The 16,165-nt window shown below is 39.4% G+C and overlaps 2 protein-coding genes across 2 annotated transcripts; one reads left to right on the top strand and one right to left on the bottom strand.

Moving 5' to 3' along the window:
- The first annotated feature begins 634 nt into the window (after positions 1-634).
- On the top strand, positions 635-7,650 carry ctsz (cathepsin Z). Its single transcript, XM_041981216.1, has 6 exons — positions 635-886; positions 2,279-2,442; positions 2,689-2,868; positions 2,961-3,111; positions 6,048-6,210; positions 6,779-7,650. The coding sequence occupies exons 1-6, from the start codon at positions 762-764 to the stop codon at positions 6,902-6,904; spliced, it is 909 nt and encodes a 302-aa protein (XP_041837150.1). The 5' UTR covers positions 635-761; the 3' UTR covers positions 6,905-7,650.
- Positions 7,651-9,441: 1,791 nt separating this feature from the next.
- Positions 9,442-14,548, bottom strand: nelfcd (negative elongation factor complex member C/D). The gene is made up of 15 exons (XM_041981542.1): positions 14,343-14,548; positions 13,696-13,808; positions 13,430-13,539; positions 13,203-13,312; positions 12,964-13,071; positions 12,688-12,840; positions 12,065-12,195; positions 11,631-11,796; positions 11,409-11,543; positions 11,158-11,297; positions 10,930-11,044; positions 10,760-10,855; positions 10,529-10,669; positions 9,935-10,064; positions 9,442-9,753 (listed from the first exon to the last, which is right to left on the bottom strand). The coding sequence occupies exons 1-15, from the start codon at positions 14,397-14,399 to the stop codon at positions 9,719-9,721; spliced, it is 1,740 nt and encodes a 579-aa protein (XP_041837476.1). The 5' UTR covers positions 14,400-14,548; the 3' UTR covers positions 9,442-9,718.
- Positions 14,549-16,165: the final 1,617 nt, after the last annotated feature.

Genomic DNA, 16,165 nt, shown 5'->3' with positions numbered 1-16,165 from the left:
CCATGGTTTATCTTGACCCATCCTCAATATTATACATCATTCATATTTTACTATTTTCATCATTGAAGTTTTATATTTGGTCAGAACTCCAATCTCTGTCATTACAGATTTAACAAAAGCCAACTTCGTAAATCAATCATTGAAATTTTGACTGAAATACTTGTCTATCTTTGAGAGGATTATCAGTTTGGTCTGACAACTAATGACTAGGTCAGGGCCCTTGTATTTGAGTTTTTCTACTTTGTGCCGTATTTATGCAATACGTGTAAACAATTTATTTTACCCGTTTTTAAGCTTTCTTCAGATGAGCATTCCCATGCTCTTCCGGTCCCAGATCAACTGTTCTCAGTTCAGTGTTTCCACAGGAAAATGCTAGTCATGTTGAATTTGTTGAATATGATTCATTAACAGTGAGTAAAGTTACTCAGATTTGCTCAGCTTTTAACATCTGCAGCATAAAAACTAAAACATGCAATTTATAATGTTAAATTCATAAATTAAAAAAAAAATTCTGTATTACTGGGCTGTTTTACTGTGGTTTTGCTGACCATATATGCTGTCACAAACATTTCCCGTAAAATTGTTTTTGTCTCGCGACTTCCTTATAAAACACATGGTTACATGTGCGGTCATGTGACTGCAATCTCGGTACCGGCTGACTACCTACCCACACAGACACACACACGGGTCGTCTCTGCTGCAGATTGCACTTTGAACATTTTTCCTCTTCACTTTGAGTAAAGTCCCGCTTGGTACCGGAGATGGTTCGGGCGGCTGTGGTTGTTCTAATATCGGTCGTGCTGTCCAGTGTGTCGGCCGGAGTGTTTTTCAACAAGAAGCAGCCGTGTTATGTCCGTAAACCTAGGACAAACAACTTTGGTCTGAGGTAAGTTGTTCAGTAGTGTTTAATTTGATCGCTTTAGTTATACCGATAACGAATTATTACAAAAAGTGTATAAAGTTTGCTGCCGTTTCTTAGCTTAACTAGCTAGCTAGCTAACGTTAGCTACGGCACGCCGTTAGTTATGTTGGTTCAGACCATCCGGATGAGATGAGATTTGTCAACAAGATATGTTGGCTTTTTTAAAGCAATCATCAATTCACACATCACGGTTAATGTAGATGTCATGGGGAAAAGTGGGGGTAAAAACCAAGCGTTTTTAACTGATCAAGTGGCAAGATTTTGCTTGAATATATTTTTGTTTATGCACCAATTTCTCTTTCTTTTTTTTAAACTGTAAAAAATGATGTGCCATAGCAATCAAAACTTCCTTGTCAGCAAACCGACAAATCACGAGGTTTGGTGAATCATAAATTGAGGAAGTTGCAGCACTGATATTCGCCAGGCTGACCTTTCAGGTCTGACAGAATAATTTCCATAAAAACTAGAAAGTTTGAGTTATTTACTGTAAGCGCTGTAGAAGTGGCGATCTGTGGTGTAATTATAAAATTCCATATATAAAAAAAAACTTCCCTATTGAAGGGACATTCTCACAAATGACAAAAAAAAAATCCCATTTGTTTAATTACATTATGGCAGATGATTTCTTATGAGAAATTATCTGAAATATGTTTAAACTAACCTGACTGTTCTTTTTAGATGTTTTCTCTCAGCTTCTGTGAAATAAAGTTGTAGTGTAGCAGCTAAACTTTGTTTTAATGTCAAATTAAACCTTTATTTGAGTTTAGAACTTAATGAAAAGACATTGCTTTAACATTTTTTTCTTATTAGCTGTTATTTGATACAGATGCTGAAACCAGTATATCTCCAAAAAGTTAATATTAGTTTAGCTGATTAATCAGTCTGATTGTTTAAAATCTCTGTGTGTATGCAGTGGTATGTGAGTCATATTGACATAAGGCTACTCTGGTGCCCCAGCTTGAGTATTTTCTGTTTCACCCATCCCCATTTGCAAGAAGAAGTGAAACAGAAAGATAAAATATTTATACTTTTCTTTTTTTATACTCTGTAAGTGAGAATGCAGGAAATGTAGACCATAGGTTCACACTTTCGTAAAAGTATAGTATGCCTCTGTTAACTGACGACATTATGGCAATTATTAATTAATTTATTTGTATCTAAAAAAAATAAATAAATAAATGCACCTTTTTAAAAAGTGAGAGCAGGAGGTTGTTTTCAGATTTCTTTTTTTGTCCAACAAAACGTCTAAAACCCAAAGACATAAAACAGGGGCAAGCAAAAGTTGATCCTTATGAGTCACAAGATCTAAAGATCCTCTGGGTTTGTGTCACTGATTGTGTTGCTGGCCATTTTCAGAACCACACCTCGACCTCATGAGTATTTAAACATTTCTGATCTGCCCAAGTCATGGGACTGGAGGAACATCGATGGCACCAACTACGTCAGCACCACACGCAACCAGCACATTCCTCAGTACTGTGGCTCCTGCTGGGCACATGGCAGCACCAGTGCCATGGCAGGTAGGACTTGATGGTGTCTTTTTGTTTCTTTCTTGTTTGATTTTATTCTGGACTTTAAAACATGCTAAATCATTGTTTCACTGGAAGAGTATGTCACAAAGTCACAACATATTTTTTCAGTCACATGTTTTCAGGTAAAGTAGTTCCACTATTTTCAAAAGGAGGCTGTGATGAACAGCAAGTGATCATTGTTTTATTTCTGCGTAGCTTCTAAAGCTATGTTTTTTTTCTGTTATTTTTCCAAAGATCGCATCAACATTAAGAGAAAAGGAGTGTGGCCTTCAGCCTACCTATCTGTCCAACATGTGATTGACTGCGGTGATGCAGGCACCTGCCACGGAGGGGATCACACTGGCGTTTGGGAGTATGCTAACACACACGGCATCCCAGATGAGACTTGCAATAACTATCAGGCTAAAGACCAAGGTAAGTCTGCCATGGTGCTCAGAGTAATGGCTGCAGGTATTTATACGTTATGAGTCTGACCTGTGTTTGTATGTGTGTGCGTCTCCCAAAAGACTGCAACTCCTTCAATCAATGTGGCACCTGTACCACTTTTGGAGTGTGCAACATCGTAAAAAACTACACTCTGTGGAAGGTGGGAGATTATGGAGCGGTGAGTGGAAGGGAGAAGATGATGGCAGAGATTTACGCCAGGGGACCGATCAGGTTTGCAACAGTTCTACTTATTCTATCTGATAATTCACTTTTGATTACACAGCATATTGAAGTTATGTTCTTAATGCAGACTGCACCACGTCTGCATTAAGAATTAAGACGAAGCACATGAAAACACATGTCATAAGACTGGGAAAAGCCCAGATCCTTTCAGCACACATAAGCCACAAACTCACCATTACCACTTACAACCCTGGAAAACTCACAATCTCTAAATTGTCATCAGCTGGTCACCACCAAACAGTAATACCACGGTGCCTGCTTTGTAAGGACTTTGCTAGAATCATGTGTACATAAGCCTCCTCGGCACCACAGTTAAGGGGTTAGGGTTAAATAATAAATAAGATTTGCATGTAGATGTGCAAAAATTTGCTTAAATGTGCTTCTTTTATTTGAATGATGGTTGTCAAGCATTGCTAGGAGTCGACCCCTTGTGGTTGTCAGGTGATTATGTCACCACTAAATGAACTGTAATCATGTATTTTCAGTATTTAACTTGCAAGTGTCATGCTCAATTTTTTATATCTTTAAAACACAGTTAAAGAACATAAAACTGATATAGAACAAGTTCCATAAATGTGTAGCCTTTGACCACATTTTTTTACCACCTAACAAAATGTTGATGTGGGTAAAGAGATAAACAGTTATGCTGGGCTCACACCAAACGATTTTAAGTCGCAGACTAAAAACGGAAGTCTTAAGGGAATCTTGGGAGTTTTACTGGAGTCACAGCGCCCTCCCGTCATCTCGGTCGTTAGGTTTAAGCTGGTAATCTGCGCTGTTTAATATCAATCTTTCCCTAGTCTTGGATCTGCAACAATATCAAACATGTTTGATATTATCGCAAGTCGCAGTGACGAAACACGATCAACAACCAATAGATGAGCTCTGACAAAAGCAGAAACAGGAATCCCGACAGTCAAAACAACGGCAAAAACGGACAAAAAAAAAAGATGAACAAGAACTGGTGATGACACGTTGTCGGTGGACCGTCCAGAAAGAGGTTATTAGAAGTAAATGTCTGCTGTGGATCATTTATGTGTTACAGTATCATGATCTAACAAATGAGAGAAGAATAGAAACTCATTCATCCCTCCAGATTCTGATAAGTCGGTGTAACACCTGGTGGAGATGCAAAGCCACACTTAATGATGATGTGTAATTCCCTCCTGGAGGGAAACTCTCCCCTTGTTTGCTTTGCTGTGGGCAGATCAGCCCTGTTCGATATCAGCTGTCCAGCATTTCACAAAAAATGCTAAAAAATCTAGTTGTAGTCTTGAAAATAGTGATTCACAGTCTTTGTCAAATCTCAGTCTGAGACTAGGCTGAGACTTAAAACTCTAAACATTTGTCTTTAGATGTGAGCTGGTAGTTTTCTTTTGCAAATCTTTTAAAAGTCTTCTGGTGTAAGCCCAGCATTACTTATCAGTGGTGTACATAGATATATATATAAACGTAGATGCCGCCTCTGACGCTGCTGTCCATTGAACCGATGCGTCATCCGATTATTTATTATTATTATTTCATATCATACACTTACACAGAGAAATAATAATAGTGATGCCAAATGGAGTTATATTTATAATATGAATAATATAAATAAAAAATAAAGGAATGAGTTGAAAAACAAAAAAAACTAAACATAAAACTAAACACAAACAAAGGATTGCCTATATATTAATAAAGTATTTCTATTCTATTAGAAATTTACCAAAATACCCCCAAAACGAAATACTTCAGTTAAAGTTACATCTGTTCCTCATGTCATTTTGATAGAAAATAAAGAACCCACATTTACCTCTGATGTGACAAGCCCAACAAGTAATGAACCTGATAAAGGTACCAAAGAAAACAACACCAATATAAAACAGATGTTTTTTAACACGTCAAATAAAATAAACAGAGAATTCAAGACCAGAGAAATTTGTACGCGTACTGAAGGGTTCATTCAGAAGGAAGCATTTCTAAAAGTGTATTTTATAATCATTTAGAGGGGACTCCGTTGTGTTAGTGAAATATTAGGATTACACGAGAAATTGTCATGACACCAACTTTGCAAAGATGGTCAGGAAAAGTAAAAATGGATGGTATCACTTTGTCCTTTAAACGAGTTAACTGTCCAGTCCTGTCAAAGTCCTCTGGGTTAAAATGACAGCTGCAGATGGCTGAACAGTCCGTCGGTACAAAGTCTCTCCTCCTGAGTGCCGCCGCCTCCATTTATCTTTTGGAAACAAAAGATAAATGCATCTGAAAATCCATCTGAGCATCACTCAGTTCTCAATTCTTCTGTAGCTACAGTTCAGCAATTCATGTTAACGCCATGAAACTGATTTAATAATGTTGAAATTACATGACCTACTTAGCACAATTATATGAAGTGGCTAAATGCCAAATGCCACTTAAATCATCTTATAGTAATCATCATCTTACTAACAAAAACATTTTTTTATTTTCTTGTCCTGACATAAGCCGGTTTCATTTATGTTAGCTCAAGAAATACATAAAATTCAACAAGTTCATAAGTTAAATAATATAAAACCACTTCTTACTGTGAAATGTTATCCCTCTTATCGTGGTTTCGGTGTTTCTTTCACAGGAACACCCGTATGCAGAACAAAATCTGTCATTTTGGTTTCACACACACACAGTCTGACACAGTCTGTGTGATCTGACCGGGCCTAAAACCCTGGCCCAAGATGGCGGCCGTGTTGACATGCCTGACAAGCCCGAACACGGCATCTAGTGTATATATACCTTTCAGCTTAAGTACAGTCAACTCTACTATTGAACAAATGTCAGCATCAAAAAAGTAGATGTCGTCTTTTTTTCAGTTTTGCCTAACATTATCGCCCCTGGTTTAATTAACTGACTCAAAAACCTGAAAGTGAAATTCATCTGTATTTTCATCTGTATCTTGTTCTTTTTAGCTGTGGTATAATGGCTACAGCCAAGCTGGATGCATACACAGGAGGCCTCTACTCTGAATACCAGGACGAACCTTTTATCAACCACATCATTTCAGTGGCAGGATGGGGTGTAGAGGACGGTGTTGAATACTGGATTGTGCGTAACTCCTGGGGAGAGCCATGGGTAAGTCGTCACATCACAAAAGCATCAGGCAGTTATGGTGGTAATAAAATTTAGTTTTTCCTCTGCTAGTTATCACATGAGGGGGAAAAAAGCTAATCAAAAAAATGATAGCATCTGTAAACTTGTCAAATTGAAAGTGTGGCACCGAATTGTTATATAATCATAACTAAAACGGTTTTGAAGTTATGAAATTCCGACTGTCAAGCTAAGCAATTGGCAGTTAGCCATTTTTTTTTAATAGGAATTAAATGTTACTGAATACCACACTGATGGTCACTTTAAAGTCAACTTCAAACCTTCAAGAAAATACATGTTGCAAAAGCAGTTCTATTATATTTCAAATGAGCTGATCTTTTAATTCACCAACATGTCTTCATTTATACCCGAGTTCAATAAAAAGCAGTCAAGTTGTCTTCTGATTGTTCAACCATAACCTGATTTAACTCGAGACATTTTCATGATAAACTCAAACTTTCACTGAATGAAACGTTTGGTGTCACGGCTTGAAAATAAACTAAAATAGCTACTCATTTAAATAGTTGCTCATTAGTCGGTTCCCTCTCCTCAGGGTGAGAAAGGCTGGCTCAGGATTGTGACCAGCGCCTACAAAGGAGGAAGCGGCAGCCAGTACAACCTGGCAGTGGAAGAGGACTGCATGTACGGAGACCCAGTTGTCCCTAAAGCCTACCTTTAGATCACCTCAACGTCAAAGTGTTGCTGGAGTCTCACGTCTTCATATCAGGCCACAGGGAAGCTTTTTATACATCTTTAAAGGGATTAAATTCAGGTTTTCTTTTTGTTTTTTAGATTTTTTTTAACCTCAATGCCAAGGTCATCCAGCTGGATGTGAAGAGGTGCTTGCATCAATGGAGATTATCAGATTATACCACTAGAAGATCTTGAGGCTGTTTAAACGTTAGGAACTTTTGTGTTTAGCAGTACACATCATTTCTATGCAGAAGAAAAATTTAAGCTGTATGTTGAAAAGCCCTTTAAAGCTGCAGTTTAACATCAAGAAAAGTTTTCAGTAGTGCTTTGTAAATCAGGGGTGCCCAAGTCCGGTCCTCAGGATGTACTATCCATGTACTAATACCAGGCCGCTGCAGAGCTGAATGACATGCGGATGAGGGAATTCAGCCATTTGATTCAGGTGTTGGAGAAAGGTTGCATGTAAAAGTTGCAGGATAGTAAATTTTGAGGGCTAGACTGTGGGCATCCCTGTTGTAAATGATTATACTCAGCCAAAGCATGCTGTGACACTTAATGTTCAGTTTGTCTTGTCTGATATTGCACAATATGGCAGAAAAAAAATATCTCTGAATGTGCCTTATAAGCGCTTATAAATTAATGTAATATGCTCTTTTATTCATGCTGAAGTCTGCACCACAAATTTAAAAAATTGTTTTTGCCATAAATTGTGCCAATAAACACTTTAAGCTACACTGTAGTAATGGTTTGTGATTATAACACATTTTCTATGTTAACTGAAAATCCATAGTAGGACTGGTTGTTACAAACCCTGTGATATCAGTACCTTGACTTCGTGGGGTTGAATTGGGATCACGTGGTGCCATCAGTACAACACATCATAAGTTGTGCGCCCTGGTGTCTTTGGGTGTTTTGGCATTTATCACAAGACACCCTCAACGAGGCTGGGTGTGTGTTTCATGTTTGCTCCACGGTCCTTCCATTTCAGCCACAGCCAGTGACTGATTCTGCTGGCAACACTGGTGAATTTTTCGATGGCCTTACTTTGGGCCTGCCCTCTAATTCCCATCTTGTGGTGGAACTGGCTACAAAGCCCCTGCAGCCCAGCTCCACAGGGTGCACTTTTACATGCTTCAGCTGCTATGTTAACAACCTTTTCCTTTCAAATGCCTCCTCGATGGCTTCTTCCCATTGAACTAAGCTCAACAACAAAGACACGCCAGCAGGATTTGGACCAGGTCTGGGCACAGGTTGGTCATTAGATTTTCAGGTGGGAAAGTGACCTTCTGGCTTAGGTCTACATGCATTTCTCAGTCCCGTGTTGTGTTCAATAAGCATGAGTCCGGCGGTGAGGGGCTGGTCTGCTGTTTCTCTCCAAAAAAAGGCTCGTAAACGCAGGAAGGTGGCATGTGCTTTTGAGGGCATGGCATTGGTGGTTACCCTCCTTGCTCTCAAGTTCAGCAGCCAAGCACTTAAACACTTGATTGTGGCATCAGGTGCATCTACACTGAGTTATGGTGGTCTTACACCCCACCAGTTTGTTTGAGGGTTGCTGGAGAAGTACACTGGGGGTAGGTTGGATCCTCTCCGAACCAGAGATGGAGGTTAGTTGGAGAGGGCAGGACATGATATGTAGCTCTGATGATAAAGCTGAGCCTATTGGATTCCATGTTCCATAACTCACTCCACGCCATCCCACCTCATCCAGCAGCCTTGCTTGGTTTGGGACACAGTTACTACACACCTGGCTGCTTCCTCCTGGTGGTGCACCTCATCCACCACCAGGTGGTGGCTTCAGCTGGAATAGCCTTTTGCCATGTAGGTAGGTGTTGCTCCCAACCCAAGGTCCCCTCTGCCATGTTGGTCCTGGTGCCTTAGGGCAGCCTTTGCATCTCGTGCACCTGGCTTCCATTTCCTCCCTGTTGCTAGGGTGGGAGCAGTGCCTGTAACAAATGGATCTCGGGATTCTGCGAGTGTCATTGCCAGCCTAGTTTTGGCGCCTTTGTAGTCCTCCACCTGGCTTGAAATTGGCAGAGAGAGGGCACCACCCCCATACAGGCCAATGCTGCTGCGGCATCTCAGTAGTCCAAACATTTTAGGTTTGCTGGGTTTGATTTCCATTCTTGCCCACTTGATGCTTCTCTGGAGTTTATCCAGCAGGCACCTGGCACATGCATTTGTCATTATGTCGTCCATGTACACTGATTGGAGGAAGACTCAGCCGCTCTTCAAACATTCTCTTCCAACCACCCATTGTGATGCACAAATTATGAGCTCCACTGCTATAGTGAAGGCCAGTGGAGAGATAGTGCAGCCCACCATATGCCTACCTCAAGGTGCTACCAGGAGGTTGTATTGACCTGTGTTATTATGCAGAACTTGAGGTCATGGACGCAGGCTTTTACTAGCCTTAGGATGCCTTCTGGGACATGAAAGAAACTGAAAGCTGTCCACAATATCTCATGAGGCACTGACCCAAAGGCATTGGCCGTTTGCATTAATCAGTTTTTGAAAAACGAGAGATTTTATAACCCAGCTTTTATTGACACAAATAAAATATATATTTATATATAAAAAATCAAATATACATGTGGAAGAATCATTTAGCTGCACCTTCAGAGGCCTCTTCATCAGTCTTTCATTACCCTGCAGGCATGTCTCTCCATCTCAACGACATTTGCCTTGGTTAGCTCAACAAAAATATCCAAACCGCTTCAGTCTCGAGTCTATCGCTGCCACCACAGATCGTCAGTCTCCTTTGGGTCTTCCTTGTTCAGTGTCCATCGATTTCATCTCCGCATCAGTTAATCATGATGAAATTTGACTTGCAATGAGCTGAAAAACAATGAACCATTAACTTGATTTAAAAAATATGTTTCTTTTTAAGTGAACACTAATTTTTCTGGTTTTCTGCAAAGCATCTTTAGACTGCATGGACTCATTTAAAAATGCTTTAAATTAACTCTCCTCTTCACCGAAGCAGCACAGCTGTGCTGACTCGTTAGTTGGTACTTACCAATGAACTCTGCAACAGGGTCATGTTCTCCTTCGGTGCGGATCGTCCCTGCGATGCTGTCGTTCTCCAGGATTGGCAAGAAGAGCTGAACAAAGTCTGAGGTGTAGGGAGGCGCGATCACATCCAGCACCTTTAAAGATAAGCACTTCATGATGAGCTTAGTTAAAAAAAAAGGTCTGATGATGAGGTGATACAGGTCAGACTCGTGCATAAAAACTTGCATAAAGTCTTCTAAGGCTTAAAGGCAGCGTAAGCAGAATATTCATAAATGCTAAGCAAAAAACAAAAGTATAGACCCACAATAAAGTTCTTCTTAATCATGAACTATGTGATGGTCTACTTTATACCCTGCATTTCCATTCATTTTTAATACACTGAGTTATTAAGTTATAGAGCAACATTAGTACTTGTCTGCAGTAATGTTTCTGTAAATCCAGTTTTCATTAATGTTAATCTCATAGGTCTCTGCCAACTCATGTTTTCAGCTGCTGAACACTTTGGGTTCATCGATCGCTAACTGCAATTTACACGTAAAGACAACTTAATTTCTCACACTTTCATTAGACACAACTTCAGGCCAAAAGCAGCCGTTACCTCGGTGACAAAATATCTAATGAGGGAGATGTCCGTGTTGAGTTTCTCCAGACACTTGCGAATGTAGCCGACGACAGGCAGGACGTAGCCACGGCTCAGCAGATGAACCATGCGGTCCAGCAGAGTCTTCTTCAGCTCCATCTAGAGTTGAAACAAAACAAACATGGTGTCAGCTGAAAGTTAAAACAAGCAGACGAGTGAAAAAGTGAAGACATTACCACAGACACCCACCTGTTCCATGACGTCCAGCTGAGAGTGCTCCGTCTCAAACAGCTTGATGAGCAGCTGGAGGACTTGAGGGTGCAGCAGTTGGTGGCACGTACAAATCTGTTTAGAGGAAAACTTCATGTTTAAATTTTACTGCAGAAAAAAAATCAAAGTTTAATGTAATATTGACATACCTCATCCAGTAAAGCTAAATGGACTGGAGTGTGGTCTGTCTGGAGCTGGAAGTAACGAGGCTCAGACACCGTCCAGTCTACCCACTTCAGAACTCCCATAGCAACAACTGGAAACCTGAACACACAGCGACAAGGTCGGCAGACTCAAATGAGTGGTGAGGATGAAACGCATCTTTCCATAACTTTTTAAAATCTTTTTGATCAAGTTGACCCTGATCGTCCTCTCACCGGATACACTGATACAAAGTGCCAAGTTCAGCCACCAGCTCTGTAGCTCCTTTATTCTCATTGCAGCACAGGTTGTGGACAGTCTCTATGGCCTTTGAAGTTGACTTGAGCTCATCTTTATTGATATTAACTCGCTTGTTCTAGGATTGAATGAAAGCATGTAAGGAGAATGTGGAACAAGAGGACATGAGAACATAGGTGTAAAAGAAAAATCAGAAAGGAAAAGAAAACAGCATTATTACAGTTTGTACCTTTTTCCATGTCTCCACCACGCTGGCAGCATAGGCCAGGATGTGAATGTATTTGTGTTTATGGTCCTGATTGATTTTTGAGCCAGGCTTAAACAGCGATTGCATGAACAGGTCTAGAAAGGCAGGCACTCTGATCTGAAGACGAGAAACAAGACCATCTCAATTAACAGCACTTTAGCAAACACGTGCAAATGAACCCAATGAAAGAGGTTCGATCCTCACCAGCTCTACAGGAGGAGGGTCCATGCTGCTAAACATCTTAAAGAGAACTGTGATATCGGCAGGATTCAGAGCTCCTTTGGACAACATGGCGCCAAGTGCCTGGCAGGCTCGAGGGTAGGCTGCTGCTGTGCCGAGCGCCAGGGTTATCTGGCTGGCATCGTGACCTCTGTAATGTAAACAACTACAGTTAATACTGACATCTGTTATCTACACACACTCAACCGAAGCCCTTCACCTCATATCACAGAAGAATGAGAATTTCCATTTGGGGTTTACAACCTGGAACATCTACTTTTACCCAGGTTTGGAAGGATTTGTGGTTTTTAACCACCAAGATTACCCACATATCCTCATTTTACTGGACCAAAAGAAACTGAACAGGACTTAACCTGATCAACCCAATAGATTTTTGCTAAATAACAAGAAAACAGTACCTCTCATGTGCAGACTTCTGCACCTCCTGGCTGATCCGGCGAACAGCTGAACCGCCCTGTTCCTCCTGAGCAAGAATGGACATCATTGCCTGGGCAAAAAGGTAAGTGTGCTCACCATGACACACCATTTTCTGCAGAAGAAAAAAGGGACACAATTCAGCAAAGATCCACAATTTCACACCAAGTTTCATTTAAAAAAAAAAAAAAAAAAAGTGTCTTGCACAGTTTCAGAGTTTGCTTTGCGTGCTGAGTAAAAAACACTACGACAGACTGAGAATGAAAGCCAAAGGCAGTCTTAACAAAATGCTAGTGAATGTGACTTTTAAAATCTAATCTATATGTACTTGTGCAATTCCAGCTCAATGGAAGAATGTAGTGTTTTACTGGAAGCGGTAGTTTCTCTCATCACCTCTGATTTTGGGTCTTTATATGTGATGGAGCAGAACAGAAGAAAGATAGGGAAAAAATGAAGATCTCAACAGCAAGTGTCTTATAAGTCTGGCCACTAAATCCTCAGCTACAATGGCAAGGATGATAAATACACTACTGACGGTGTTTCACCTGCACAAGCGCAAAACAAAAATGCCAATAGTAACATAACAAAGAAGAAAATAAATCCTCACAGCAAATTCTGGCAGATTTTTCTCCAAGTTTTCCTCTCCACCATCCAGCAGTGTGGCCAAAGATGTCCTCAACACCCTGGAGAAAACTTCCAGCTGTTGACACGCTGTGGACACACTTGTGATTTCTCCTTGGTAACCCGCATCAGAAATAAGCTAAAAACAAGCAAAAGACACTAAACTGAGAACAGATGTCTGTCAAAGTTAAAACAGACAAAAGAGAGAGAGGAAAAAAAAGGTTCCTCAGCATGTCCTTCACAAACTACCGTACTATTATACCTTCACAGTGAAGTTGAGCATCAGGCAATCAGGATGAGCCTCCGCCAGCTTATAGAAGAGATCTCGCCACGTTGTGTGAGCTATCATTTGCTCAAGCCAAGCAGGAGTCTAAAAACATAGCAGACTTGGTTTATAAGAGCTTCATTTCTTCAAAATGTGGTCAATGCTTAATTAAGGACAAGATGCTTGATGCAAGTCCGGTCATCACTTGTATTTGTTGTGTGTTTCAGAGATTTTACCTCTCCCTCCACAGTGAAAATGGAATCTGCTTTCTGGGGGTCAAAGTGCTTTATCAGGAGACTCTTGAGGTGATTTTCTACTCGCTCTTGTACCTGCGCAGGTTCTACACCTGTAGCCAAAATGATGACAACACAGTGAAAGATCATCACTGCAACGCAAACTACAGGGTCCACAGAAACTGAGCCTTTTGACGCAAAAATGATGAAATGAGTAGTCAGTTACAAACCCATCTGGATGAGCCATTCAGCTAGAAGATTGACCGTCTGGGCTACAGCAGAGTAGTTTTCAGAGAGAAGCTGGATGACATGTTCTGGAGAGCCACCCGCTTGGAAATATCTGCAACAGACACACAGACACATAATGATCCACAACACTGCTGTCTTGTGTGCTCGTTTTTTACTATTAAAAATTGTTTCCATGTTTCTCAGTTAAGCTGTATCATGAAATTTCAAATATCTTAAACATTTGCTGTGTTTAGAAACAGAAGCTTACGTTTTGAGGGTGTTGAAAATTGCAGGCTCCATGATGTAATCCCTACTGGAGAATTTCTGCAGACAATCCTCCTGGATTTTCCCATCATCTTCTCCTTCACCATAGCCATCCTCCTGAGAAACATGTTGACAGAAGATGTTTAAGCTCTGGGACTACATGGAGTGTTTGGTAATATGTATAATTATAAAATAAGAGAACGTATTATAGAATATTTGAGCTAAAACAACACAAAATAAATGATTTGTGATTTAGATTATATAATCTGACAGATCTGGGTTTGATATTACGGCTGCTCCAGGGCTTAACCTGTGATGATAAACTACAGTTGGGTAAATCAGTGTGATTTAAGTGTTATCAACCCAGATTAAAACAAGTAGCTTCACCTTGGTGACAGAATTGACTGGAATATTTATCCTGCGATTTGAAGTTGCGCTAAATTAACGGAATAAATATTCACTTAAATGCAGCAAAAATAAAAAATAAATAAAATTTTGACTCAAACAGCTAAATGCAACACGTACATGTATCAGTTATCCTGAAGCTAGCCTATTGAGTCAGTGCAGCTCTACAAGCTGCAGCTAAGCTAACACTGACTAGCTATCTAACGATGGTGAAAACTGCCTAACAGCAACAGGTTTTGGTCTCACATTGTTTCCCTCCGTGCCTTCCCAGTCCCCTGCGCCGCTGTAATATTCCTCGTCCATGATGACGGGAAGAAAACTGACGCAGAATCACAAACAAATTCTTAACTGGAAGTTTTAAATATTGCCTATGCTTGTTTTATTTCTGCGAATGTAGTGTGGACGAAGATGCATGAAGGCTAGCCTCTTTCACCAGGAAGCTAACAACAACAGGAGGAAAATGGCGACACGGTGACGTATTATCACGCCCCCTGTGGTTATAGTTCTAAAACCCGAGTACTGACTGTCAGGCTCAGCTTCAGATTTATATGTATTCGGCGGCATTGGTCTGTCTGTCTGTTAACAACATAACTCAAGAGGCTATGGACGAATTTTGATTAATTTTTCAGGAAATCTCAGAAATGGAATAAGGCACAAGTGATTCGATTTTGGGGGGTGATCTGAATCACTGCCAAAAAAAAAGAAAGAAAGAAAATACCCACAATGACTAAATAAATAAAAAAACAGTGGCTTCTCTCTGAGGGTTTCTAGTTTTAAATTTAGTTTGATAATTTAACATTTTTAACTAAAGGTACAAATGAAATCAAATTTATTAAAACCTTTGGTAAGCATAATAAAACTTACGTTACGATAATATTATTAAAATCTGGTTGAAACTGGCGATTACCTCATTGATTTGAACAAGTTGGACAGATACAGACATGCCAAATATTACCAAACAGTAATATTCAATACCATAAACTTCATTGTCCAAGATGATAATAAAGAAAAACTTGCAAAACTGAAGGTAAATACTGAAACTGATTTGGCTGAGATGTGGAAAAATAGTTTGTTTGTATATGTACACATTTTTTGTAAGTTATGGTACTGGCACACACCATGTGGTGTTTATACCCAGTCTATTAGTCAGTTTTTTATGTTGAATATTCTAGAGGTACACCAAAATAAGAGTTCTTTCAAGTGTTTGTACACATTTAAACTATACATAGATCTTAATTGTGTGTCTTCAAGATCTTCCTCTTTTTCTATATAAATTCATATTTCATTGTAGAATGAGTGTATAAATTAACAGAAAAAATAATTTTATTCATTTATGTGTATAAGTAGAGAAATAATCAAATTTATATGTGATTGTTAATAATACCTTCAAATGAACCATTAGTCCTCCAGGTTGACATCATAGAAATGTAATCTTCAGTTAATTATCCAAATATAATGTTTTGGATAGTTTGTTATTGAGGTTTTCAGTTTCAACTTTCAGTATTTAAAAGACAATTTGATATTTTAGGATCCATTTGTTGTTGTTTTTTTTAAATCAAACCTTTCTGCATCTGTATATCACTAAATTTATATTTGTTATTTAGCGAAGTCCTTGACTGAGCTGCTGCAGAAATTAAATTTTTACATTTGCAAACTTATAGTTTATTTATTCTGTTAGCAATCCTCCACTGGTTAGTGTGACATGCAAATTACAAGTCACAAGAAAAATAATATTTTTTGAGTCATTTTAAGATGCAAATTATAAAACAGAAAATTATTTTTTGAGCTAGTCATCAACCCCCCAAAAATAAAAATAATTGAAATGCCTCTATTTACTAAGTTATAAACTGAAGCCACAGATTTTTTTTTTTATCCTAGAGTAACCTAAAACCTCGTTATAACGAGTTGGAATGAGGCAATTTGACCACTTACTTCATGAGTCTGACTAGATATCTATTAAGGCATTAACTTGCTAACAAGGTTAAAATTTGACAAAGAATTCCAGTAAACGGGTCACAAACACAACATCAGGCACCTTTGCAGAATACAGTTAAGCTCTATTGCACTAT

This window comes from Melanotaenia boesemani, chromosome 3 (assembly GCF_017639745.1).
Source record: "Melanotaenia boesemani isolate fMelBoe1 chromosome 3, fMelBoe1.pri, whole genome shotgun sequence".
Taxonomy (NCBI): domain Eukaryota; kingdom Metazoa; phylum Chordata; class Actinopteri; order Atheriniformes; family Melanotaeniidae; genus Melanotaenia; species Melanotaenia boesemani.
The sequence above is the reverse complement of the archived record's forward strand: the minus strand, read 5'-3'. Positions and strand labels throughout refer to the sequence as shown.